General features: G+C 50.1%; 4 protein-coding genes and 1 long non-coding RNA gene across 8 annotated transcripts; 4 read left to right on the forward strand and 1 right to left on the reverse strand.

Moving 5' to 3' along the window:
* Positions 1-588: 588 nt before the first annotated feature.
* LOC116791736 (phospholipase A and acyltransferase 1-like) lies at positions 589-2092 on the forward strand. The gene is made up of 4 exons (XM_032698028.1): positions 589-641; positions 1099-1309; positions 1499-1767; positions 2084-2092. The coding sequence occupies exons 2-4, from the start codon at positions 1192-1194 to the stop codon at positions 2090-2092; spliced, it is 396 nt and encodes a 131-aa protein (XP_032553919.1). The 5' UTR covers positions 589-641; positions 1099-1191.
* Positions 2093-5666: 3574 nt separating this feature from the next.
* LOC116791382 (phospholipase A and acyltransferase 1-like) lies at positions 5667-17048 on the forward strand. 3 transcript variants are annotated; one of them, XM_032697280.1, is made up of 4 exons: positions 5667-5705; positions 14130-14340; positions 14536-14804; positions 15192-17048. In XM_032697280.1, exons 2-4 carry the CDS (start codon positions 14223-14225, stop codon positions 15405-15407), a joined length of 603 nt encoding a protein of 200 aa, XP_032553171.1. In that variant the 5' UTR covers positions 5667-5705; positions 14130-14222; the 3' UTR covers positions 15408-17048. The 3 variants fall into 3 exon arrangements, with proteins under 3 accessions (XP_032553171.1, XP_032553170.1, XP_032553172.1); XM_032697279.1 differs by lacking the exon at positions 5667-5705 and adding an exon at positions 13538-13665; XM_032697281.1 differs by lacking the exon at positions 5667-5705 and adding an exon at positions 13538-13665 and having other exon boundaries at positions 14536-14809; positions 15200-15959.
* LOC116791386 (phospholipase A and acyltransferase 1-like) lies at positions 6269-7151 on the forward strand. Its single transcript, XM_032697284.1, has 2 exons — positions 6269-6386; positions 6583-7151. The coding sequence occupies exons 1-2, from the start codon at positions 6269-6271 to the stop codon at positions 6867-6869; spliced, it is 405 nt and encodes a 134-aa protein (XP_032553175.1). The 3' UTR covers positions 6870-7151.
* A 1818-nt stretch (positions 17049-18866) lies between the features above and the next one.
* Positions 18867-21165, forward strand: LOC116791383 (phospholipase A and acyltransferase 1-like). Its single transcript, XM_032697282.1, has 4 exons — positions 18867-18994; positions 19459-19669; positions 19865-20133; positions 20510-21165. Exons 2-4 carry the CDS (start codon positions 19552-19554, stop codon positions 20624-20626), a joined length of 504 nt encoding a protein of 167 aa, XP_032553173.1. The 5' UTR covers positions 18867-18994; positions 19459-19551; the 3' UTR covers positions 20627-21165.
* Positions 21166-24509: 3344 nt separating this feature from the next.
* On the reverse strand, positions 24510-25725 carry LOC116791388. Of its 2 annotated transcripts, none has more exons than XR_004358731.1 (3): positions 25634-25725; positions 24778-24850; positions 24510-24602 (listed from the first exon to the last, which is right to left on the reverse strand). It is a non-coding gene; the product is annotated as an uncharacterized LOC116791388 (long non-coding RNA). The 2 variants fall into 2 exon arrangements; XR_004358730.1 differs by having other exon boundaries at positions 25545-25725.
* Positions 25726-27284: the final 1559 nt, after the last annotated feature.

Raw genomic sequence — 27284 nt, forward strand, 5'->3', positions numbered from 1 at the left:
ACTGTACATGGAGAGGGGTTAGGGCAGAGTACACAGAGCAAAATGAGGATGAAGTTTTGAAAGAGACTGTAATGGAAAAGGAAATGCTGTCACTTTATTGCAGACAGTGTTTTCCCGTCGGTACCGGGGGCCACAGAGAGGGAGCAGGATGTGAACATTGGCAGCACCTCCTGTGGCTGCAGCTTGGCTTTTCCCGGCGTTTTCTTCTTCACGGTGTATGGGGACAGAAAGACACAGAAATTGTTGAAACAGTACAGCAGCTCCCAAGCCAGGCTTTAATCAGCAGCCAGGGGTTCTTGTTCTGCAAGACAACGTCCTGCGGAGTGACAGGGCACAGAGTCAGCGCTGTGGAGGGGAGTACTAGGAAGCACCACTGGAACGTAGAGGCTCCCTGCAGGGTGGCAGTGCACGCCATCCTGGGTGGCAGGACCACAATTCCCACTCAACGGGTGGTTTTGGCAACACTCTCGGGAGCGGAGACCCGAAGGGAGGGGCGGGAAAGGACGGGACGGTTCCCAGGCAGAGGCGGCAGTGACCCCGGGAACGATCATGCCCTTCTCACCTCCCCGGGGCGTGCCCAGCCAATTTCCATTTAGAGCGGACCGGCAGCGCGGTGGCGGCAGCAGCGGGACAGGGCGAGGGTGAGCGGGGCGATGTGAAAGGGCAGAGAGCGGAGCTCGGAGGATGCGAGCGGGCATCTGCCAGCAGGATGCGGCCCCGTCGGGGGCTGGCGGCAGGCGCGGCTCTGGCAAGAGGCCGGAGGTGCCCCGGAGCCTGGGGATGGGCTGGGCACCGCGGGCACCCCCGGGGAGCTGCGTCCCGCCAGCGGAGCGGGCCCGGCCGCGGCACAAGCCGAGCCCCGAAGGGAGCGCGGGCGGGACGGGAGCGCAGGGACCGGGCGGCGGCGGAGTCGGGAACGGCGGCGGGGGAGCCGACCTCATCCTCTGGGAGGGAGGGGCGGCCCTTCCGTGCCTTGTCCTGCGCCAGCGGGAGGGAGCGGCCGCCCCGAGCCGGGTCCGGCGCGGAGGGGCCGCCGCTCCGGCAGCTCATGCCCTCGGTGCCCGGCACTAACGCCCTCCGTGCCTGCCGTCCCGGCAGGTGCCTCTGCACACCCCACACCTCCCCGCTCCGCTGGGCCCTGCGCTGAGCCAGACCAGCTGCACCGCCGTGTCCTGACCAAAGGCTCCTAGGATGTCACGCCGCAGGCATCAACCCAAGCCTGGGGACCTGATCGAGATCAAGCGACCACTTTACCAGCACTGGGCCCTCTACTTGGGGAATGGATATGTTATTCATGTGACGGCTGAAGGTAAGGCTGGTGCAACCTGGCAGGGTGCAGAGGGTGGTGCTTCAGGAGCCCTGTCTCCCTCTGTGGGCTGGTGGTGGACCCACCTTGTGCGTGTAGATGGCTTTTCCAGGAGCAGCCAGAAAGCCATCTGAGGTCTTGGAGGGGTCGGACAGGTTCTGCCTGGCTTGTCTCCTTCTTGCTTTCCCCCAGATGAAAGCATCCCACCCCTGTCAGCTGGCAGTGTGACAATATTGACCAAAAAGGCCAAGGCGAAGAAGCAGCTCCTGGAGGAAGTGGTGGGAAATAATGACTGGGAGGTCAACAACAAGTATGACCGCTCCCGCACTCCCCTCCCAGTGGAGGAGATCATCCGGCGTGCGAAGGGTTGCATTGACAAGGAGGTGACCTATGATTTGCTTGAGAGCAACTGTGAGCACTTTGTGACATGGCTCCGCTATGGTGAAGCAGACTGCAGTCAGGTAAGTAACATGAGATAAGCCCCTGTGTGCCTCACACAGCACCTCCTTGCTGCTCCCTGTGAGCCCCTGGACAGGGACACAGCCCACAGACTGCCTGGGGACAGCCAAGTCCCAGGTGTGGGGTCCAAACCAGCACTGCCTCTGGCCTCACCAGAGACCCTGGAGCAGGAGGGTCACTGTGGTCTGTCTGCACCCTGGCAGTGCCTTCTTACTGAATGACACAGCCTAAGGGTAAAACCCTGGGTGTTACCCCTTCTGGAACAGATGTCCCTCATTCTTTTAATTGCCCTTATTATCCCTACCTGCTCTTTGTTAGCATGCTTGAGGGTAAATATAATTGCTTCTTTTGATTCCAGCCTGTATTTTCCTTTCACTTTACAGGTCAGGAGAGCAATTCGACGTGGGAGCTCTTTCGCTGGGAAGGTGTTCACGGTTTTACTTGTTGGTGGTGCAGCTGTGGCTGCTGCTCCTGCTGGTCCTGTTGCTGTTGTTGTTGCTGCTGGTGGTGCTGCTTTGGCTGACAGAATTCTGAAGGCCTTTTTCTGATAGGCATTCAGGAAAAAGAGGAAGAGCTACTAATAGGCCATTTGAAAGACCTCCAAGCAAGGCAGGGAGCCCCTGGCTGTGGGTGGTCATTCCCCAGTATTTGCTGCACCTGATACCAAAGCCTACAAGCAACTTTGCTACCCTTCCTGCGATAATTAATAATTAAAATGTAGTCTAAAGAAACTCATGTTGACCTAAATTCCTCTACTATCTGAGTATAGTCTTGTGTGCAAGTGCAACAATTCAGCCTTGCTTCTCTCTTCCTTTACATTAAGAAATAACAAGTCAAGAGTGTAAGGGGATGGCCAGCAACATTAACCTATTTCCCACATTTGCTTTTATGGGATGATTTTATGCCTGGGATAATTTTTGTGACAGTCTGAGAGCACTTGAAAGAAAATTTTCTGTTCTCCCCCCCCCAAACCTCCAGTGTTTTGCTGAGCAGTTCTCTGATTTGGACAGGATGGTGTTCTGTTCACTTTTTCCCTACCTGGAAAGTACCCCTTTCCCTGGCTATTCTAACTCCCTTTGGGAGCAACAGACCCCCAAATCTGGGGAGGTCTGACAAAAAAACCCAGCTGGCTCCTTCTCAGACAGCTGTTTGTTCCACTGTGACATCACACTTTCCCTCTTCACCTCTATAAGCTCAGTGATTATTGGCATTAGGCCTGAGCAAGCTTCCTAGATGATTTTTAAGGTCCCTTTCAATCGACCCATTCTATGGTTCTACTCTTTGGGCTGCCAAAACAGTGGAGCTTAGAGAAAGACCACTGGAGATGGCAAGGGCAGCCAGGACCCTTTGTCCCCCAGATCCAGGACCATTGTCTCTTCGATGACCACAAGTGGTTTTAAGCAGTTCATAGTCAGCACATCAATTTTTCGCCAGCCAGTAGAAAGGCAAAGCTGGGATCCTTGCAGTGCTGGGGGTGATGTCTGTGCAGAATGAGCTGTGAGGCACCTATTGCTCATTTCCAAATGTCCTGAGCCCTGCTGTTTCCTTGTCACAAAGCTGATGTGTGGATTGTCTGAGAATAAAATTCTTTTGGAAAAGTCTGGTTTGCTTCTGTTTACCTGGAGTATCTGGCCTAAGTGTTCCCTACAGCCCACCTGCAAGAAATAGACTCCTGTGTTGCTTTTACTTCAGGCAAGTGCCTGGCCTGTAAGGAGAGATGAGAGCTAAACAGCTTCTGTAAGAGGCTTGCTGGTTTTGTCTGCTCTTCACATCTTGGCGTGTTTTAATCCAGCCAGCAACTAAGGACCAGAGAGCCACTCGCTCACTCTCTTACCAGTAGGACTGGGGAGAGAACCAGAAGAGCTGAAGTGAAAAAACTTGTGGGTTGAAACAAACATGGCTCAGGAACTAAATCAAAAGCCACACACACAAGCAAAGCAAAACAAGGATTAAGTCACCAGTTTTTTCAGTGTCAGTTTTTTAAGGTTTGAAACAACAAAGCCAAGACTTCAGGTTGTGTTTTGTAAAGCCCCTTGTTATTACATTCGAATAAAGTTCTTTCTTTTAACACAGGAAAACATATTCTCTTAAAACTGAAACTGAAAGTCCTTTCTTGATTCCTGGAAATGTAATTGAAACTGTTTTCCTGTTTAAACTATTTAAGTGGTTTTACAGCAATCCCTGAGCTTTAAGCTTTCTGTATTCAGAACATTGTCTGCAACACCTGGCAAGGGAGCACTGTGTGAGAGCAGCACATGCACCTCTCCCATGTCTGATTCAGCCTGGAAAGGGCAAGAATACTGCCATTACTTCAGCTGGTGTATTTTCTTGTACTTCTTGGAAGCTGTAGCATTTCACTGAATGCAAGGGTTTGCTCCTGTACCGTGATTATCTGTGCAGTCAGGCTCAGGTTGATTTTTATTTGGTTCCCTTTCCATCAAGCCTGGTGAGTGCACTGACAGGATTTGGTTGAACACTGCCTGAACCACGAGGTGAGTGTGTGAGGAGGAGCAGCAGAATCCATCACTTGCCATAGAGTTGGTTTTGCTCAAGATGACCTCAGAGCTGGAAGATCCTAAGAATATTCAGTGTGGGAATATTCACGCACTGTGCTTGCTTTGGGCTGTTTTCTGTCTGCCTTGAGAAGTGGAGTTCCTGCAGGAGATGACAATGTTGCAAAAAAGACTTAAAACCCATCCTTCAGAGGCCTGGGCTTCCCGGTGTGGGGGGAAGAGGGATAAGGGGCTTGGAGATTCTAAGAAAACTTTTACAAAGCAAGCTACTGCATTGTAAAATTATATTATGATAACATGTTTATTATTATAGTATTATATTATTATGTTTTATGTAATTGACTGGCTAGATTATCATAAATATTAAAATAATGTAATAGATTAAAAATTGTGTAAGGAATGTGTAAGAAAGTCTCTTGCCTCTATTTCTGAGGTGGAAAACCAAAAAGATAATCCTGTGTGATTGTGTATGTTAGGATTTTAAAAGCCTCTAGACAGGATTTTACAGCCACACGAGATGGAGTGTACCCATGGGCCAACTTGGGAAATGCTGCTGACAAAGGCACTGGGCAGCCCCTCGTCCCAGCACTCCACAGGCTGAAAGAGAGGAGATTAACAAGAGCAGGAGAGGAGCTCCTATGTACCCACAGTCAGTGGTGCCACCACAGCACCTACCCATGCAGTAACCAATGCAGGGAGAATCAGGAAAACACAAGCCTTGCATGTAGCTGATCCCGTGGTGGAGCACAGCCAGCTTAGCACTTGAGGGTATCTCGGAGCAGGGACTTGTGTTGGCCCTGGAGAAGGCAGCAGCTGTTTCCAGAAGACACTGTACATGGAGAGGGGTTAGGGCAGAGTACACAGAGTAAAATTAGGATGAAGTTTTGAAAGAGACTGTAATGGAAAAGGAAATGCTGTCACTTTATTGCAGACAGTGTTTTCCCCTCGGTACTGGGGGCCACAGAGAGGGAGCCAGGTGTGAACATCAGCAGCACCTCCTGTGGCTGCAGCTTGGCTTGTCCTGGCATTTTCTCCTCCGTGGTGTGTGTGGACAGAAAGACACAGAAATTGTTGAAACAGTACAGCAGCTCCCAAGCCAGGCTTTAATCAGCAGCCAGAGATTCTTGTTCTGCAGTCAATGCTGTTGCCTTCACTGGAAGGGAGGACAACTCGGACGTAGAGGCTCCCTGCAGGGCGGCAGTGCACGCCATCCTGGGTGGCAGGACCACAATTCCCACCCAACGGGTGGTTTTGGCAACACCCTCGGGAGCGGAGCCCCGAATGGAGGGGCGGGACGGTTCCTGGGCAGAGGTGGCAGTGACGCCAGGAAGGACCCTGTCTTTATCGCCTGCCCGGGGCGTGCCTGGCCCATCACCCTTTCGAGCGGGTCGGCAGCGCGGTGGCGGCAGCAGCGGGACAGGGCGAGGGTGAGCGGGGCGATGTGAAAGGGCAGAGAGCGGAGCTCGGAGGATGCGAGCGGGCATCTGCCAGCAGGTTGCGGCCCCGTCGGGGGCTGGCGGCAGGCGCGGCTCTGGCAAGAGGCCGGGGGTGCCCCGGAGCCTGGGGATGGGCTGGGCACCGCGGGCACCCCCGGGGAGCTGCGTCCCGCCAGCGGAGTGGGATCGGTCGCGACACAATTCGAGCCCCGAAGGGAGCGCGGGCGGGACGGGAGCGCAGGGACCGGGCGGCGGCGGCGGGGGGAGACGGAGCCGGGGACGGCGGCGGGGGAGCCGACCTCATCCTCTGGGAGGGAGCGGCGGCCCTTCCGTGCTTTGTCCTGCACCAGCGGGCGGGAGCGGCCGCCCCGAGCCGGGTCCGGCACGGAGGGGCCGCCGCTCCGGCAGCTCATGCCCTCGGTGCCCGGCACTAACGCCCTCCGTGCCTGCCGTCCCGGCAGGTGCCTCTGCACACCCCACACCTCCCCGCTCCACTGGGCCCTGCGCTGAGCCAGACCAGCTGTAACTCCGTGTCCTGACCGAAGGCTCCTAGGATGGCGAGTGGCAAACGGGACCCCGAGCCTGGCGACCTGATCGAGATCAAGCGACAACTTTACCAGCACTGGGCCCTCTACTTGGGGGATGGGTATGTCATCCACGTGACGTCCGAAGGTAAGGCTAGTGTAGCCTGGCAGGGTGCAGAGGGGGTGCTGGGTCAACTTGGGAACCCTGTCTCCCTCTTTGAGCTGGTGGTTAACCAAAACTGTGCCTGTAGATGGCTTTTCCAGGAACAGCGAGAAACCCATCTGAGGTCTTGGAGGGGCCAGATAAGTTCTGCCTGGCTTATCTCCTTCCTGCTTTCCCCCAGATGAAAGCATCCCACCCTTGTCAGCTGGCAGTGTGACAATATTGACCAAAAAGGCCAAGGTGAAGAAGCAGCTCCTGGAGGAAGTGGTGGGAACTGATGACTGGGAGGTCAACAACAAGTATGACCACTCTCGCACCCCCCTCCCAGTGGAGGAGATCATTGAGCATGCTGAGAGCTACATTGACAAGGAGGTGACCTATCGTTTGCTTCGTGGAAACTGTGAACACTTTGTGACAATGCTCCGCTATGGCAAGGGGGACTCCAAACAGGTAAGTAACATGAGATAAGCCCCTGTGTGCCTCACACAGCACCTCCTTGCTGCTCCCTGTGAGCCCCTGGACAGGGACACAGCCCACAGACTGCCTGGGGACAACTAAGTCCCAGGTGTGGGGTCCAAACCTCTGCTGCCTCTGGCCTCACCAGAGACCCTGGAGCAGGAGGGTCACTGTGGTCTGTCTGCACCCTGACAGTGCCCTCTTACTGAATGACACAGCCTAAGGCTAAAACCCTGGGTGTTACCCCTTCTGCTTACGGGGCAAATATCCCTCATTCTTTTAATTGCCCTTATTATCCCTACCTGCTTTTCATTAGCATGCCGGGGGGGGGAAATATAATTGCTTCTTTTGTTTCCAGCCTGTGTTTTCCTCTCACTTTACAGGTCAAGAGAGCAATTAAACAGATGATCGTGTCCGCTGGCGAAATGGTCGCTTCTGCAGTTGTCGTTGGTGCGGCTGTGGCTGCTGTCGTTGCTGTTGCTCCTGTTGGTGCTGCTGTTGGTGCTGTTGTTGCTCCTGCTTCAGGTGCTGCTGTTGCTGGTATTACTTTGGGTGTCAAAGTTGTGAAGGCCTTGTCAAAGGCATTTGGGAAAAAGAGAAAGAGCAACTGATGGACCATTTTTAAGACCTGCAAGCAAGGCAGGGAGCCCCTGGCTGTGGATGGTCATTGCCCACACCTGATACCAAAGACTACCAGCAACTTTGCTGCCCTTCCTGCGATACTTAATAATTACAAACAAACTCATGTTGACCTAAGTTCCTCTCCTATCTATCTGAGTATAGTCTTGTGTGCAGTGAGTTTTAAGCAGTTCATAGTCAGCTCATCAATCTTTTCCCCAACCAGCAGAAAGGCAAAGCCGGGGGCACTGCAGTGCTGGGGGTGATGTCTGTGGAGAATGAGCTGTGAGGCACCTATTGCTTATCTCCCAATGTCCTGAGCCCTGCTATTTCCTTGTCACAAAGCTGATGTGTGGATTGTCTGAGAATAAAATTCTTTTGGAAAAGTCTGGTTTGCTTCTGTTTACCTGGAGTATCTGACCTAAGTGTTTGGAAGCCTGTTCCCTACAGCCCACCTGTAAGAAATAGACTCCTGTGTTGCTTTTATTTCAGGCAAATGCCTGGCCTGTAAGGAGAGATGAGAGCAAAACAGCTGTCTGTAAGAGGCTTGCTGGTTTTATCTGCTCTTCACATCTTGTCAAGGTTTAACCCCAGCCAACAACTAAGCTCACTCCCCTACCAGCAGGACTTGAAGTCAAAAAACTTCCTATGCACACAAGCAAAGTAAAACAAGGACTTAATTCACTAGTTTTTTTCAGTGTCAGTTTTTTAATGTTTGAAATAACAAAGGTAAAACTTCTGGTCGTATTTTGTACTGTTGTCTTATTACCTTTAAATAAAGTTCTTATTTTTCATACAGGAAAACATATTCTCATAAAAGTGAAACTGAAACTCCTTTTTTGATTCCTGCAGTTGCCATGGAGTAGAGTCAAGGCTGTTAATTTACAAACAGTCAAGAGATTAATCCTTACCTGTGCTCCAGGACACAGCCAGCCTGCCCCTAAATGGGTGGGTTTGTGTAGGGATTTCATGTATCTGAATCTGTTGCACACCAGAGGATGAAAACATGGGCTATTGAGTGTAAGATGGGGAAGCCCCAGCACTGTGCAGTCCCACATGTGACTGCAGGGTCTCACCTAGTGCCCATCACTGTGATTGCAGGTGGGACTAATCTCATCCCTGCTCTTTGCTGCAAGGTCTTTTGCATTTGTTTGAGGCCAGTTGGGATCTGCCTGCAGCATTCTTTGCCATTTTTGGTACCAGCCCACGGGACCCTTCAGGGATTAATCATTACTGCAATATCCAAGACACAACCCAGCACAGTCTCTAGCCTGGTCAATTGTAGGACAAAAGGGAAACGGTCGTTTCAAAATCACTGCCAAGCAGTGCTGACCCATGCTGTGAGCTGGGCAGCGTGCTCCTCCCAGGCAGCTGCACTACAGCTCCCTCTCTAAAGGCTTAAGGGTTGTGATCTGAATCATCCCCAAGGCTGCATAAAATGGATTTGACTAGCATACATTGAGTCTTAAGGGAAAAAAAAAAGGCTTGAGGGTTTATGCTATGACAGGAGGAGAGCATGGCTGCAGGTAGGGCTAGAAAGACCCAACCCCTGTTTGCTCTAGGGAATGGTTGGTAAATAGATGCACTCACCTCTGTAAAAAAAGGTATACAAAAGGTGACCAAGAGCACCAGCCACACATAAACTCTCCAGATCACAGGAGTGCAAAGAGACTGTTGGAAAAGTCATGGAGAGCCATTAGATTTAAATCCCTTGCCAAGATGTGCATCTATTCCTAATGATTTCAGAAGATGTCTACCAAGTGGCAAGCATGGAGGAGGCACTTGAAGGTGACATCAATTCTTTGCCACAGAGATCTGGGAAGTTTTGATGCCAGATTCCCCATGGCATGGATCTGCCTATCTTACTTAGGCTACTGCTGAAAGTTGCAGGTCAGGTGCCTGGGGCAGAACCTGGAGCCCAATTACTTTTGGGCAGCCACAGCTGATGCACATGTGTGCTTCCCCTCCCTCTGTGCTGGCCCTAGTGCCAGGCCTCCACCCAAATGCATCCTGTGCATGAAGGCCAGAGAGGAGCCGCAGGGCTTGGCCATTCCCAGCCTGGGCAGCACAGCTGGCAGCAGCTGTCTGTCTGCACCATGCCCTGGATGAGTGCCTGGCAGGGCTGAGGAGGCCCAGGCCTGTGTGAGCTCATGGTGCTCCAGGGGGACGTGAGAGGAGGCAACAGCAATCCCTGCTCACTCACTTCTCCAGCCAACAAGTCTCCTCCAACATGCAAATCCACAATCCACCTTATTGTGCTTCTTTTTTTCTGTGAGGAAGAAAAGCTCAGCAAGCTGCAAGTGCTTTTTTTTTTCTCCTGGTTGCTGCTCAGTCTTTAAAGGAGAGGAGGACAGCCTCACTACTCACGTTCTTGTCAGCAGGTTTTAAGAGAAGTTTGAAAGGCTGTGGTGGGCTGGCCCTGGCTGAATGCCAGGTACCCACCAAAACCTCTCCATCATTCCCCTCTGGAACTAGACAAGGGAGAGAAAATATAACAAAAGGCTCATGAGTTAAGGACAGGGAGAGATCACTCACCAATTTACAATCATGGACAAAACAGACTTGACTTGCCAAAATTAGCTGAATTTATTACCAAACAAAATCAGAGTAGGATAATAAGAAGCAAAACAAATCTTAAAACCACCTTCCCCACATCCCTCCCTCTTTCCTGGGCTCTACCTCCTCCCTCCCAATGGCACAGGGAGATGGGGAATGGGGGTTATGGTCAGCTCATCACGGATTGTTTCTGCCACTGCTTCCTCCTCAGGGAGAGGAGTCCTTCCCCTGCTCCAGTGTGGGGTCCCTCTCATGGGAGACAGTCCTTCATGAGTTTCTCCAAAGTGAGTCCTTCCCACAGGCTACAGTTCTTCACAAACTGCTCCAACATGGGTCACTTTTCCATGAGGTGCAGTCCTTCAGGAACAGGCTGCTCCAGCGTGGGCTCTTCCCTCCACGGGTCCCTGCCAGGAGCCTGCTCCAGCATGGGCTTCCCACGGGGTCACAGGCTTCTTTCTGGTCATCCATCTGCTCTGGCATAGGTCTCCTCCATGGGCTGCAGGTGGATCTCTACTCAACTGCAGACTTCCATGAGCTGCAGGGGGACAGCCTGTGTCACCATGGTCTTCCCCACAGGCTGCAGGGCAATCTCAGCTCTGCTGGGGATCTCAGCTCTAGCACCTGGAGCACCTCATTCCCTCCTTCTGCACTGACCTTGTTGTCTGCAGAGTTATTCCTCTCACATATTCTCATTCCTCTTCTCTTTGAGCTCAATTACATCTGTGCAATAACTTATTTTTCCTTCTTAAACACATTATCACAGAGGCACTACTACCATCCCTGATTAGCTTGGCCTTGGCCAGGGGTGGGTCCATCCCAAAACTGGCTGATATTGGATCTGTCAGACACAGGGGAAGCTCCAAGCAGCTTCTCACAGAAGCCACTCCTATAGCCCCCCTCTGCTACCAAAACCTGGCCATGCAACACAAAGGGCTGCCCAATCAGCACCGGATCAGCAAATTCATTCCCAAGTTGGCTTCTGCTCCATATGCTTAACTGAAGAGCCAGCTAAATACATGACACAGAAAGGAAGTGCACATTTTGTTTGTGATTACCTGCATGTCACTGTGCACAGTATCAATACCAGCAAGGAAGAGGAAGAGGCAGATTGCAGCTGGAGGGCCAGGAGGACTGAAAATACATCTAGGGACAGAAGAGTAATTGTGACTCTGGGAAGGAGGGGGGTCGGTGACCAAAGTCTGCAAGTGTGCTGTAAGCAGCCCTAAATACTAATGCTGTACAACTGCCTCCAAGTCAGTTCGAGGGATAGCGACTCTCGCTAGCAAAGCGGTCACTTCTGCAGTTCACACTAGTGCAACTGTGGCTGTGAGTGCTGCTGGTGCTGGTCCTGTTGCTGCTGCTGTTACTTCTGCTGGTGCTGCACTGACTGACAGAACAGTCAAGACCTTTTTCTCTTCGGCATTTGGGAAAAAGAGAAAGAGCAACTGATGGGCCATTTCAAAGACCTCCAAGCAAGGCAGGGAGCCCCTGGCTGTGGGTGGTCATTGCCCAGTATTTGCCACACCTGATACCAAAGATTACCAGCAACTTTGCTGCCCTTCCTGAGATAATTCATAATTACGAACAAACTCCTGTTGCCCTAAATTCCTCTCCTATCTATCTGAGTATAGTCTTGTGTGCAAGTGCAACAATTCAGCCTTGCTTCTCTCTTCCTTTACATTAAGAAATAACAAGAGTGGAAGGTGATTGCCAGCAGCACTAGCCTGGTTGCCACATTTACTTTTATTTCATTGCCTGCGATGATTTTTGTGGCAATCTGGGAGCACCTGAAAGCAAATTATCCCTTCCTTCCCTCCACCCTGTCTCCAGTGTTTTGCTGAGGACTGGTGCAGGCTTTCTATCCAACCATCCTGTTTTTATCAGCTACAGAATGGGGGTTGTTCCTGTGAATATCTGATTTTCAACTTAACTTCCTGAAAAAGTAAAATAAAAGTATTGCTTAGGGTTTACTATGTGTCCTTCAGCTGAGGGCCTGTGTGGGTGGAAAACTACCAGTTCCCAGGCCTGCAAAGGGGCAGACAAGGTATGTGCAGTGTCTTGGAGCCTGTGCTGCCTGCGGGATCTAAAGTGAGCAGCTCCTGGGAGGGTGGAGGTACGAAGGAAGGGCAGGTAATGTAGGCTGTATCCCTCAGTGTTTTCAAGTAGTGATCTGATTTGGACAGGATGGTGTTCTGTTTATTTTTTCCCTGCCTGGAAAGTACCCCTTTCCCTGGCTCCTCTGACTCCTTTTGGGAGCAACAGACCCCCAAATCTGGGAAGGTCTGACAAAAAACCCAGTTGGCTCCTTCTCAGACAGCTGTTTGTTCCACTGTGACATCACACTTTCCCTCTTCACCTCTATAAGCCCACTGATTGTTGGCATTAGGCCTGAGCAAGCTTACTAGATGATTTTTAAGGACACTTCCAACCAACCCATTCTGTGGTACTACTCTTTGGGCTGCCAAAACACTGGAGCTTAGAGAAAGACCACTGGAGATGGCAAGGGCAGCCAGGAACCTTTGTCCCCCAGATCTGGAACCATTGTCTCTTCAGTGACCACAAGTGGATTTCAAGCAGTTCATAGTCAGCACATCGATCTTTCCCCAACCAGCAGAAAGGCAAAGCTGGGATCCCTGCAGTGCTGGGGGTGATGTCTGTGGAGAATGAGCTGTGAGGCACCTATTGCTCATCTCCCAATGTCCTGAGCCCTGCTATTTCCTTGTCACAAAGCTGATGTGTGGATTGTCTGAGAATAAAATTCTTTTGGAAAAGTCTGGTTTGCTTCTGTTTACCTGGAGTATCTGACCTAAGTGTTTGGAAGCCTGTTCCCTACAGCCCACCTGTAAGAAATAGACTCCTGTGTTGCTTTAATTTCAGGCAAGTGCCTGGCCTGTAAGGAGAGATGAGAGCAAAACAGCTGTCTCTAAGAGGCTTGCTGGTTCGGTTCTATCTGCTCTTCACATCTTCTTGAGGTTTAATCCCAGCAAACAACTAAGGACCAGAGAGCCACTTGCTCACTCCTAACCCCATGGAGAGGGGTTAGGGCAGAGTACACAGAGCAAAATTAGGATGAAGTTTTGAAAGAGGCTGTAATGGAAAAGGAAATGCTGCCACTTTATTGCAGACAGTGTTTTCCCCTCGGTACTGGGGGCCACAGAGAGGGAGCAGGGTGTGAACATTGGCAGCACCTCCTGTGGCTGCAACTTGGCTTGTCCTGGCATTTTCTTCTCCACGGTGTATGTGGACGGAAGGACATAGAAATTGGTGAAACAGTACAGCAGCTCCCAAGCCAAGCTTTAATCAGCAGCCAGAGGTTCTTGTTCTGCAGTCAGTGCTGTTGCCCTTCACTGGAAGGGAGGACCACTCGGACGTAGAGGCTCCCTGCAGGGTGGCGGTGCACGCCATCCTGGGTGGCAGGACCACAATTCCCACCCAACGGGTGGTTTTTGGCAACACCCTCGGGAGCGGAGCCCCGAACGGAGGGGGCGGGACAGGACGGGACGGTTCCCAGGCAGAGGCGGCAGTGACGCCAGGAAGGACTCTGCCCTTCTGGCATCCGCGGGGCGTGCCCGGCCCGTTTCCCTTTCGAGCGGACCGGCAGCGCGGTGGCGGCAGCAGCGGGACAGGGGCGAGGGTGAGCGGGGCGATGTGAAAGGGCAGAGAGCGGAGCTCGGGGGATGCGAGCGGGCATCTGCCAGCAGGATGCGGCCCCGTCGGGGGCTGGCGGCAGGCGCGGCTCTGGCAAGAGGCCGGAGGTGCCCCGGAGCCTGGGGACGGGCTGGGCACCGCGGGCACCCCCGGGGACCAGAGTCCCGCCAGCGGAGCGGAATCGGCCGCGGCACAAGCCGAGCCCCAAAGGGAGCGCGGGCGGGACGGGAGCGCAGGGACCGGGCGGCGGCGGCGGGGGGAGCCGGGGACGGCGGCGGAGGAGCCGACCTCATTCTCTGGGAGGGAGCGGCGGCCCTTCCGTGCCTTGTCCTGCGCCAGCGGGCGGGAGCGGCCGCCCCGAGCTGGGTCCGGCACGGAGGGGCCGCCGCTCCGGCAGCTCATGCCCTCGGTGCCCGGCACTAACGCCCTCCGTGCCTGCCGTCCCGGCAGGTGCCTCTGCACACCCCACACCTCCCCGCTCCGCTGGGCCCTGCGCTGAGCCAGACCAGCTGCACCGTCGTGTCCTGACCGAAGGCTCCTGGGATGGCGTGTGGCAAGCGGGACCCCGAGCCTGGCGACCTGATCGAGATCAAGCGACCACTTTACCAGCACTGGGCCCTCTACTTGGGGGATGGGTATGTCATCCACCTGACGTCTGCAGGTAAGTCTGGTGCAACCTGGCAGGGTGCAGAGGAGGTGCTGTGGTGCCCCAGGAGCGCTGTTTCCCTCTGTGAGCTGGTGGTTGACCAAAACTGTGTATGTAGATGGCCTTTCCAAGAGCAGTCAGAAACCCATTTGAGGTCTTGGAGGGTCCAGATAGGTTCTACCTGTCTTATCTCCTTCCTGCCTTTCCCAGATGAAGGGATGCGATGCCTGTCAGCCAGTAGTGACGCAACATTGAGCAAAAAGGCCAAGGTGAAGAAGCAGCTCCTGAAGGAGGTGGTGGGAACTGATGACTGGGAGGTCAACAACAAGTATGACCGCTCCCGCACTCCCCTCCCAGTGAAGGAGATCATCAAGCGTGCTGAGAGCTACGTTGGCAAGGAGATGACCTATAATGTGCTCTGTGAAAACTGTGAGCACTTTGTGACAATGCTCCGCTATGGTGAGGGGGTCTCTGACCAGGTAAGTAACATGAGATAAGCCCCTGTGTGCCTCACACAGCACCTCCTTGCTGCTCCCTGTGAGCCCCTGGGCTGGGACACAGCCCACAGACTGCCTGGGGACAGCCAAGTCCCAGGTGTGGGGTCCAAACCAGCACTGCCTCTGGCCTCCCCGGAGACCCTGAAGCAGGAGAGTCACTGTGGTCTGTCTGCACCCTGGCAGTGCCCTCTTACTGAATGACACAGCCTAAGGGTAAAAACCTGGGTGTTAGCCGTTCTATTTATGGGGTAGATATCTGTCATTCATTTAATTGCCCTGATTATCCCTGCCTGCTCTTTATTATCATGCTTGAGGGTAAATATAATTGCTTCTTTTGTTTCCAGCCTGTGTTTTCCTTTCCCTTTACAGGCCAGTATTGGAATTCAAGAGATGATGGATTTCAGTCGTGAAGTGTTCACTTATCTATTTGTCGGTGGTGCAGCTCTGGTTTTGACTAGTATTGGTGTTAGTCCTGTTGCTGCTATTGTTGCTGCTACTGTTGGTGCTACTGCTGTTACTGGTTTCCTTAAGCTGTTTTTAAGGTCTTCTTCTAGACAGTCCTGGAATGAGAAAAAGAGCAACTGATGGGCCATTTGTAGGACCTCCAGGCAAGGCAGAGAGCCCCTGGCTATGGGTGGTCATTGCCCAGTATTTGCCAAAGACTTTAGTTTTTGGCAAACTGATACCAAAGACTACCAGCAACTTTGCTGCCCTTCCTGAGATAATTAATAATTACAGGAAAATCTAAACAAACAAACTCATGTTGACCTAAATTCCTCTTCTATCTGAGTATAGTTTTGTGTGCAAGTGCAACAATTCAGCCTTGCTTCTCTCTTCCATTCCATTAAGAAATAACAAGTCAAGAGCGGAAGGTGAATACCAGCAGCACTAGCCTGGTTGCCACATTTGCTTTTATTTCAATGCCTGCGATGATTTTTGTGGCAATCTGGGAGCACCTGAAAGCAAATTATCCCTTCCTTCCCTCCGTCTTGCCTCCAGTGTTTTGCTGAGGACTGGTGCAGGCTTTCTATCCAACCATCCTGTTTTTATCAGCTGAATCCTGTGGTCTGTTCCTGTGAATATCTGATTTTAACGTTTCCTTTCCGAAAAAGTAAAATAAAAGTATTGCTTAGGGTTTACTATGTGTCCTCCACCTGAGGGCTAGTTCCCAGGCCTGCAAAAGGGCAGACAAGGTATGTGCAGTGTCTTGGAGCCTGTGCTGCCTGCGGGATCTAAAGTGAGCAGCTCCTGGGAGGGTGGAGGTACGAAGGAAGGGCAGGTAATGTAGGCTGTATCCCTCAGTGTTTTCAAGTAGTGATCTGATTTGGACAGGATGGTGTTCTGTTCATTTTTTCCCTGCCTGGAAAGTACCCCTTTCCCTGGCTCCTCTGACTCCCTTTGGGAGCAACAGACCCCCAAATCTGGGGAGGTCTGACAAAAAAACCCAGTTGGCTCCTTCTCAGACAGCTGTTTGTTCCACTGTGACATCACACTTTCCCTCTTCACCTCTATAAGCTCAGTGATTGTTGGCATTAGGCCTGAGCAAGCTTACTAGATGATTTTTAAGGACACTTCCAACCAACCCATTCTATGGTTCTACTCTTTGGGCTGCCAAAACACTGGAGCTTAGAGAAAGACCACTGGAGATGGCAAGGGCAGCCAGGACCCTTTGTCCCCCAGAGCTGGAACCATTGTCTCTTCAGTGACCACAAGTGGGTTTTAAGCAGTTCATAGTCAGCACATCAATCTTTTCCCCACCCAGCAGAAAGGCAAAGCTGGGATCCCTGGGGGTGATGTCTGTGGAGAATGAGCTGTGAGGCACCTATTGCTCATCTCCCAATGTCCTGAGCCCTGCTGTTTCCTTGTCACAAAGCTGATGTGTGGATTGTCTGAGAATAAAACTCTTTTGGGAAAGTCTAGTTTATTGCTCTTTACTTGGAGTATCTGGCCTAAGTGTTTGGAAGCCTGTGACCTGTAAGGAGAGATGAGAGCAAAACAGCTGTCTCTAAGAGGCTTGCTGGTTTTATCTGCTCTTCACATCTTCTCGAGGTTTAATCCCAGCCAGCAACTAAGGACCAGAGAGCCACTCGCTCACTCCTCTACCAGAAGAACTGGGGAGAGAACCAGAAGAGCTGAAATGAAAAAATTTATGGGTTGAAACAAACATGGCTCAGGAACTAAATCAAAAGCCACGCACACAAGCAAAGCAAAGCAATTTTGAAATAACAAAGCCAAGAATTCTGGTTGTGTTTTGTAAAGCCTCTTGTTATTACATTCGAATAAAGTTCTTTCTTTTAACACAGGAAAACATATTCTCTTAAAACTGAAAGTCCTTTCTTGATTCCTGGAAATGTGATCAAAACTGCTTTCCTGGCTAAACTATCTAAGTGGTTTGACAGCAATCCCTGAGCTTTAAGCTTTCTGTATTCAGAACATTGTCTGCAACACCTGGCAACAGAGCACTGTGTGAGAGCAGCACAGGCACCTCTCCCATGTCTAATTCAGCCTGGAAAGGGCAAGAATACTGCCATTACTTCAGCTGGTGTATTTTCTTGTACTTCTTGGAAGCTGTAGCATTTCACTGAATGCAAGAGTTTGCACCTGTACTGTGCTTATCTGTGCAGTCAGGCTGAGATTGATTATTATTTGGTTCCCTTTCCATCAAGCCTGGTGAGTGCACTGACAGGATTTGGTTGAACACTGCCTTAACCACGAGGTGAGTGTGTGAGGAGGAGCAGCAGAATCCATCACTTGCCATAGAGTTGGTTTTGCTCAAGATGACCTCAGAGCTGGAAGATCCTAAGAATATTCAGTGTGGGAATATTCATGCACTCTGCTTGCTTTGGGCTGTTTTCTGTCTGCCTTGAGAAGTGGAGTTCCTGCAGGAGATGACAATGTTGCAAAAAAGACTTAAAACCCATCCTTCAGAGGCCTGGGCTTCCTGGTGGGGGAGAAGAGGGATAAGAGGCTCAGAGATTGTAGGACAACTTTTACAAAGCAAGCTACTGCATTATAAAATTATGATAACATGTTTATTATTATAGCATTATATTATTATGCTTATGTAATTGACTGGCTAGATTATCATAAATATTAAAATAGTGTAATAGATTAAAAATTGTGTAAGGAATGTGTAAGAAAAAGTCACTTGCCCCTATTTCTGAGGGGGGAAAACCAAAAGGATAATCCTGTGTGATTGTGTATGTCAGGATTTTAAAAGCCTCTAGACAGGATTTTACAGCCACACGAGATGGAGTGTACCCATGGGCCAACTTGGGAAATGCTGCTGACAATGGCACTGGGCAGCCCCACGTCCCAGCACTCCATGGGCTGAAAGAGAGGAGACTAACAAGAGCAGGAGAGGAGCTCCTATGTACCCACAGTCATTGGTGCCACCACCACACCTACCCACGCAGTAACTGATGGAGGGAGAATCAGGAAAACACAAGCCTTGCATGTAGCTGAGCCCATGGTGGAGCACAGCCAGCTTAGCATTTGAGGGTACCTCAGAGCAGGGACTTGTGTTGGCCCTGGAGAAGGCAGTGGCTGTTTCCAGAGGACACTGTACATGGAGAGGGGTTAGGGCAGAGTACACAGAGCAAAATGAGGATGAAGTTTTGAAAGAGGCTGTAATGGAAAAGGAAATGCTACCACTTTATTGTAGACAGTGTTTTCCCCTCGGTACCGGGGGCCACAGAGAGGGAGCAGGGTGTGAACATTGGCAGCACCTCCTGTGGCTGCAACTTGGCTTGTCCTGGCATTTTCTTCTCCACGGTGTAAGTGGACGGAAGGACACAGAAATTGGTGAAACAATACAGCAGCTCCCAAGCCAAGCTTTAATCAGCAGCCAGAGGTTCTTGTTCTGCAGTCAGTGCTGTTGCCCTTCACTGGAAGGGAGGACCACTCGGACGTAGAGGCTCCCTGCAGGGTGGCGGTGCACGCCATCCTGGGTGGCAGGACCACAATTCCCACCCAACGGGTGGTTTTTGGCAACACCCTCGGGAGCGGAGCCCCGAACGGAGGGGCGGGACAGGACGGGACGGTTCCCAGGCAGAGGCGGCAGTGACGCCAGGAAGGACCCTGCCCTTCTGGCATCCCCGGGGCGTGCTCGGCCCGTTTCCCTTTCGAGCGGGTCGGCAGCGCGGTGGCGGCAGCAGCGGGACAGGGCGAGGGTGAGTGGGGCGATTTGAAAGGGCAGAGAGCGGAGCTCGGGGGATGCGAGCGGGCATCTGCCAGCAGGATGCGGCCCCGTCGGGGGCTGGCGGCAGGCGCGGCTCTGGCAAGAGGCCGGAGGTGCCCCGGAGCCTGGGGATGGGCTGGGCACCGCGGGCACCCCCGGGGAGCTGCGTCCCGCCAGCGGAGCGGAATCGGCCGCGGCACAAGCCGAGCCCCGAAGGGAGCGCGGGCGGGACGGGAGCGCAGGGACCGGGCGGCGGCGGCGGGGGGAGCGGGGAACGGCGGCGGAGGAGCCGACCTCATCCTGTGGGAGGGAGGGGCGGCCCTTCCGTGCCTTGTCCTGCGCCAGCGGGCGGGAGCGGCCGCCCCGAGCTGGGTCCGGCACGGAGGGGCCGTCGCTCCGGCAGCTCATGCCCTCGGTGCCCGGCACTAACGCCCTCCGTGCCTGCCGTCCCGGCAGGTGCCTCTGCACACCCCACACCTCCCCGCTCCGCTGGGCCCTGCGCTGAGCCAGACCAGCTGTAACTCCGTGTCCTGACCGAAGGCTCCTAGGATGTCACGCCGCAGGCACCAACCTGAGCCTGGGGACCTGATCAAGGTCAAGCGACCACTTTACCAGCACTGGGCCCTCTACTTGGGGGATGGATATGTCATCCACCTGACGTCTGCAGGTAAGGCTGGTGCAACCTGGCAGGGTGCAGAGGAGGTGCTGGGGTCCACCAGGAGCCCTGTCTCCCTCTGTGAGCTGGTGGTTGACCAAAACTGTGTATGTAGATGGCCTTTCCAAGAGCAGCCAGAAGCCCATTTGAGGTCTTGGAGGGTCCAGATAGGTTCTACCTGTCTTATCTCCTTCCTGCCTTTCCCAGATGAAGGGATGCGATGCCTGTCAGCCAGTAGTGACGCAACATTGAGCAAAAAGGCCAAGGTGAAGAAGCAGCTCCTGAAGGAGGTGGTGGGAACTGATGACTGGGAGGTCAACAACAAGTATGACCGCTCCCGCACTCCCCTCCCAGTGAAGGAGATCATCAAGCGTGCTGAGAGCTACATTGGCAAGGAGATGACCTATAATGTGCTCTGTGAAAACTGTGAGCACTTTGTGACAATGCTCCGCTATGGTGAGGGGGTCTCTGACCAGGTAAGTAACATGAGATAAGCCCCTGTGTGCCTCACACAGCACCTCCTTGCTGCTCCCTGTGAGCCCCTGGGCTGGGACACAGCCCACAGACTGCCTGGGGACAGCCAAGTCCCAGGTGTGGGGTCCAAACCAGCACTGCCTCTGGCCTCCCCGGAGACCCTGAAGCAGGAGAGTCACTGTGGTCTGTCTGCACCCTGGCAGTGCCCTCTTACTGAATGACACAGCCTAAGGGCAAAAAACCCTTCCATTTATGGGGTAGATGTCTCTCATTCTTTTAATTGCCCTGATTATCCCTGCCTGCTTTTCATTAGCATGCCTGGGGGTAAATATAATTGCTTCTTTTGTTTCCAGCCTGTGTTTTCCTTTCCCTTTACAGGCCAAGGTAGGAATTGGTAGCATGGTGGCACTAGGAACTGGTCTTGTTGTGTCCGCTGGTATTGCCTGTGCTGCCTTTGGCTTGTCCGGGGGCAAATCCAGAGAGAAGAAGTACTGACGGCTTGTCAGGAAGAGCTCAGAGCAAGGCAGGAAGCCTGTGGCTGTGGAGGGTCACTGCCCAGCCTCTGCCAAAACTGCCATTGGGCCTACTAACAACAGCCACTCTTGCCGAAATAACCGAATCAAAGCCTTAATAAAATCTAAAAAACCCAAAATAATATTACCATAAAATCCTCTTCTATGCATTTGAGTGTAGCTTTGTGTGCGAGTTAAATACTTCAGCCTTCCTTCTCCCATCCCTTTAGAAAGAGTAAGTTGAGCATCACCATTCAATGTGACCCCAGCAGCACCAGCCTGTTTGCCATATCTGCTTTTTTTTTCATTGCTTATGATGATGTTTTGGTAGTTTGGGAGCACTTGCAAGCAAAGTATCCCTTCCTTCCCTGCCACCTCCCCTCCAGTGCTTTGCTGAGGACTGGTGCAGGCTTTCCACCCACATCCTCTTTTTCTCAGCTGACTCCTGTGGGCTCTTTCTGTGTATAAGGGATTTTAACCTTAACTTTCTGACAAAATAAAATAAAAGTATTGCTGAGCGTATACTATGTGTCCTCCAGCTGAGGGCCTGTGTAAGTGGAAAACCCCTGGTTCCTAGGCCTACCAAAGGGCAAGCAAGGCATGTAAAGTGTCTTAGAGCTGGTGCCTGCAGTGCCTAAACTGAGCAGCTCCTGGGAGGATGGGAGGTAGGAAGGAAGGGCAGGTCTTATAGGCTGTATCCCTCAGTGTTTTCAAGGAGTGCTCTGATTTGGACATCATAGTGTTTTGCTTGAGTTTGCCTGCCTGGAGAGTGTCCCTCACAGAAAGAAACTTCTTTCTTTTTCTTTCTTTTCTCTTTCATCTCAACCTTCAGATTTTTTCCTTTGTTGGCACTGCAGTACAGACTGAACACATGTGAGGCTGGGCTGGGCGAAGACTCTATCATTTCATCATGAAAGTTATTTATCGGAGTCCTCTATTCTCACTCACAGACACACACACAGTCTCACATATTCCCCTCTAAGAAGATGATGGCTGACAAGATATGTCTGCCAGACCACAGCACAGCCCATTACCATTTAGTCTGGCATGTTAAGAAGACTTTAAACAGATTTATTTACCTTTGATCACCAGTAGCATCCCCTGTTACCAACACAGGCACACAAAATGAATCTGGAAGCGAGCAGCCCTATTATAAAGCACAATGAATCCAGGACCTGTTGTCCCTCTGGTCCTTCAAAGACTGTTCTGTGTCTAGCACATTATACCTTGTTCTCAGCCTGATCATAATTGGCTTATTAATTAATTAATACTTGAGAGACACCGTGAAATTGCTAAGCATCACTTAAAAGCAACAAACATTTATATCTTATTAAACATACCATAGGATATTTTGTAAGTAGAATTAAATTCCCTTACTGTCACCGCCTTACAGCATCCAGCTCAGCTGACAGTTAGGGTTATAATACATTTAAAAATGTGAACATTTAAGAAAGAGTAATTATGCAAATAGGCAAATGACATGCATGCAGACAGCAATGGTTCCTCCTCGCGTTTTGGCTAATCAACAGCATATTCCCAGCTGGGTGCACATTGGACACATCTACAGAAAGAGTTTTACATTGTTATACCTTACAGAGCTTTTTTTAATTACATGAATTTATTCTGTTATATGCATCCAGGTTTGTTCTGCCACTTATTTGAGCAGACACTGCCTGTAAGGGTACCTTGGTGGAAATCACTCTGGCACTGCTGTGAGCTGCCTGCCTTTTGGTGGGCTCCAAGCCTCTTCAACATGCACCTATTCAGTGGGGCCTCCCTGAAGCACTGGAGGAGGGCCAAGAAGACATTTTACTATGTGCCTGTGGTTGGTCCCACTGGAGGAGTATTTTATTTGTTGATACTCATTAATTTCATCTCATTAATTTGCATCGGATAGTAATTTTCTCTCTGTCCTTTGAGGAGGTATTGGGAATGTGATTCTTCTCCTCTTGCAATGAATTCCTTCTTTCATTCATTATGGCATGATTATCTCTGTGGTGCTGAAATATCTGATGTATTAACAACTACTAATGAAACCTGGGGGTTGATATGGGGTGTCTGACTTGTCCTGGCATCTGCAAAAGATTAACATTTTGAGCTTGGCATCACATGCAGTGCAGAGCTGAAGTCTCTTATTGTATTACAGTAATATGAATTAAATAGTATAATTCTGAATATAGTCAACTTTAATGTTTACATAGAGGTTATTCATTTAGGATTTCCAGGATCTTTAGGCTTGGAACTGAGATGTAGCCTGACGGGGTTTGAAGGAGTCCCTAAAGACATATGAGTGTTGTAGCTCTGATCATGGATTTTGCTTCACGTCATTTACAGAACATAGGTGAGATTTGATAAGCACCTAAGTCAGCAACGCTTAATTCCAACAGAAGGAGCATTATCCTAACATTTACATGATTAAAGGTTTATTGACTAGATTAAGAATATTTATTGAACTGTGCTGAGAATGACATAATTGAAAATCCCTGTGAACATTCTCCTAACACCCTCAGGGTAATTAAGAGCACTCAGGATGCTGCTGACTTCTGTTTGCCTTGAATTAGCAGTGACCTCTGTGGCTACCCCTACCACAACAGTGGCCAGGTGCCTTCCCCAGAGGGAAGGAGCTGAGCAGGAAGCAGGGACACCCATTGCACTCTGCCTCCCCAAACACACCAAATGTCTCTCTTGAGCAAAAGGTTGAAGGAGAAAAGATGACAAGATAGTTAAATGTAGAGAACCAGAACCCCTCCAGGCTAGGACATGGCAGCAAGAAGAGCAGCCCCTTTCCTTCTCATGTCTCCTCCCACCCATGGTATGGTATGTTTCTCTGAACATTAAGTATGAGGAGCTTGGGTCAACTTTTGTCCCTGAACCAAGGTCATGCCTTGCAGTGGCTTGATGTTTAGGGCTAACACTAACTTCTGTGCTCATACACTGCCTGCTTGAACTCAAGTGATGCAAGATCAGAATCCAAAAAATAAAAAAAATACATATTCAGTGTATCTGAGTATTTTCACTTTCTACTCCTGACAGTACATTAATCCTACTTGTTTTTAATGTGGATAAGAAATGCACATTACACAATGGCAGTGTTCAAAAGCCCAAGACAACTGTGAATTATTCAACCCACAGTTTTTCTACCTCCTGCTGCAAACTACTCTAATAAATAGTGAACAACTTGCTATCAGAACAGATAGAGACATCTCCCTGTCAAGGAACCCGCACAGGACCTTGGCGTGTCCAAGTCCAGTGCTGCACCTGGGAGCATCCCTTCATTTACAAAGCAGCTTACATCAATCAGGACAGCATCGCAGAGGAGAGAGAACTTTTTTCCATCTAAAAGAAGCGCTTCTCCAGGGACTAAGCAAAAAGATTCCAGATTTTTGCAACCTGTAGAAATATAAAAAAAAAAATTACCTTTACTTGTGCACGTGTCCTGGGCAGTCAAATTAAGTTTCAAGGCACACACAACATCACTGATCTTCTACGCTGCATTATTTGAAATCAGTCCTTCTTAGAAATAATACTGGCTGAAAAACAACAGCACACAGATCAGCCCTTTGAACATCTCTCTCCGAGTGGTTTTCTTCAGTTTCATTTTCCTAGTGTCCTTAAAACACTTTGACCAAGAAAACCTATGCAAGGCCTTTATATCTCCCATCACCCTAGCAATTGCTCACCTCAGTGTCTTTTGGGGGGCAAAAGTAGCTGTAACTCCTATTTTATGGGCAAGGAACTGAGTCTGGCAAAGAAAGCACATACCTCGATGGGAGTCATATGTCTAGACACCTTAAAAATCACTCACAAGCTTCTTGACAAGCTTGTGGAAGCAACCTATAGCAGAGCCGGGAAGCAGGTCTCAGAAGGCCAGACTTGTTATCTAGGTGCTCGTTAGTGAAATCCAGGCTGTTCTTGACTTTTAACACAAATTACTGGGTTCACCTGCATCATTACAGATGCTGCAGATACAGATGCATCATTACTACACCATACAGGCTGTGCCTGCACTTTTTGCTGCCCAGCCACCTCACCTCCCTCTGCCCCATTCTTCCTTTGCTGTGCAATTCCAGATACATTTCAACATGTTATTTCATTCTACAGGCTGGTGAGGAAAATGAGATGCAGATGACTCACCCTTGCTCTTGGTGCAGATGGTAACCTGAACTTTGTTATGCTCCTCAGTGTGGTTGTGCAGCTTGGTTGGCTGCTGTGGATGGGAAAGCAATTGCAGTATTGAGACACCAGTACTCAAGTGAAGCAGGAGGTTACAATTCAGTGGTCACACTAACAGCACAGAAACTGAACTTCACTGAGTTGTCCAGTGAGGTTTCACATCACTTGTTAGAAGTCAGGATGTGAGTTCATTGAGTTAATGTAGAACAAGCTGCTGTGGGAACATGGACCTAATTTTCTGTTTTATTCCAATTCACGCCACTATATCTTCTTGGACCTTCAAAAGGCAGTTCCTGTTTCATGCCACAGTCAGCTCCCTTAACTGCAGCATTGCTATCTGCAGTCCCTTAATAGAGGGCTTATTTGTGCTCAACAATTTTCCCCTCACTTGGAGAACATCAACAGGACAACCAAGTTATGAAGACTAAGATTACAAAAATGCCATTGCAATAAGAAATACAGAAATTCTAATTTAGCTGGGTGTCTGTGCTTTGCCAGTTATTGCCATCTAATTCACACAATTAAATATCCTGAGATGAAGTCAATTGTCATTGCAAGGCCATTAGAGAGAATGCTTTATCCTGATTTAAAAATTGCAATTGCAAAATGATTGACATGAACACTGAGTACAAAGGTACACTTGCATCTCTGAGCACTAGTTCAGCATGGGAGTGCTAGTCATCCTACAGATGTTAGAGATACAAAAATGTGATGTGCAGCCACCACACCTGTGCAGGCAAAAGTCCCAGTTATTCACAAAGCCCTTTCTGTGACCAGTGAGAGGCAGCAATACAAATGTTCCTGGACAGCACTTCACCTTCTCAAGGAACCTTTCAAAGGGCTGAATCTTGCCCTTTTCCAGTAATTTAATGCATGAACAATGATTTTAGCAGTTAGTTTGGAAGCAATGTGAACTGTGCCTGGCTCTGAAGCAGCATGGGATTAAGACAAAGAGGTCAGCGAACCTCAGAGCTGCCACCCCTTCACCCTCACCACCACCTCTATCACATCACACCATCTGCATGAACTGCGGTTCTCAGTGCTGACCTCTAACTCTTATCCTCAGTTTATTTTTACTTTTACATTTTAACAGTACAGAAGAACATGATGTCTAATATCCACACCCAGGAGACTAAACTGTTGCCTGCCAGACTCCTATCATTCCTTTCCATCTCTACTTTCATTCACATAGTTTCACTTTCTTTCCCCTGTTATATCCTTTCTCCGTGTGATTTTTGCCTTCACTGGGTATTTTTAAAGCAAGTTCAGAAATCAAGGAAATGTTTTCCAACTTCTCAGCATGAACATTCTGCAATGTCAACCGGAAGCACCAGGAAGGTCATCTAGCTGCATGAGGATCATTTTGCTGCCAAGACCTGTTACTTGGCAAACCTTAGGAGGACTAAATCCTCCTGAAACTACAGTAGGAGGCAGACTCACTGATAAAGTACCCCTTCATAAAGTCCTACAAACCCCAGGTATCAGTATTCAGTCTTCTTTAATTCTTGGAATGTCAAGACCCCCAGGTATGAGTCTTAACTCTTCTATAGAAATACATCTGCAGTAATACGGCAGAATACACAGCAACTAAAAATAACCAGAAAGAACATATAAATAACTATTTGTGTCTGTGACAGGTGGAATTGCTGGCAGAGTTCAGGACGGGGGGCTGGCAGGCTGTATAGCAGATTCACCCGTCTCTGGGCATACACAGTTAAGCCAACAGAAATGATCAACAGGCATATTGAATGTAGCCTTGGCTCAGCAACAGTGTGAGGGTGAAGACTTAGAACACACAAAGGGGGTTTAAAGTCTGCAAACTTGACTGGAACGGAACACATGTCAGGGGATGGACATAACACATGTAAGGAGAGACTGATGTGTGTGGGAACATTTCACTATAGTGTCCAGGAACCTTAAGAACCCATTTAAAGGGCTGGTTTTCTATTCTAAGGCTTTTCCATGGTTGTTTTAGAGCATCAGTAACCTCCAACTCTGAACTTGGCAGCTTATAATTAGAAGCTGCTGCTAACCAATTCCTTTAGGCAGCAACTACTCTGGAAACCGAAAGTCCGAGTTGAGGGACTGTAAGTCATGTGATTTCTCAGCACAGCCATCTAACAGAGCTGACGTGTTTTGTAGGGTTTTGAACATACTCCACTGAAAGTTCAGACACATACTAGCTTAGAGTCCCAGCATTCATAGCTCTTTTCCCTTTTAAGGACATTCATGTAGCATCCATAGTCCACTAACGTGAACACAGATGACATGATGGTATCCTGCATGCAAAACCTCTGCTTACGGTCTGGCAGAAATACATGTAAAGCATTTATCTATGCAAACTCAGCAAGTAACCATCCATAACTGTTTCCCCTCTTATCCACAGGATGTAATTGTTCTGTCCTCTGTAGAGGAAGATCAGTCCTGCAGTGTGTCCCTATTTATGCAGGAAAAAACTTGTGTCTATG

The sequence above is a fragment of the Chiroxiphia lanceolata genome, chromosome 10 (genome assembly GCF_009829145.1).
Source record: "Chiroxiphia lanceolata isolate bChiLan1 chromosome 10, bChiLan1.pri, whole genome shotgun sequence".
Taxonomy (NCBI): domain Eukaryota; kingdom Metazoa; phylum Chordata; class Aves; order Passeriformes; family Pipridae; genus Chiroxiphia; species Chiroxiphia lanceolata.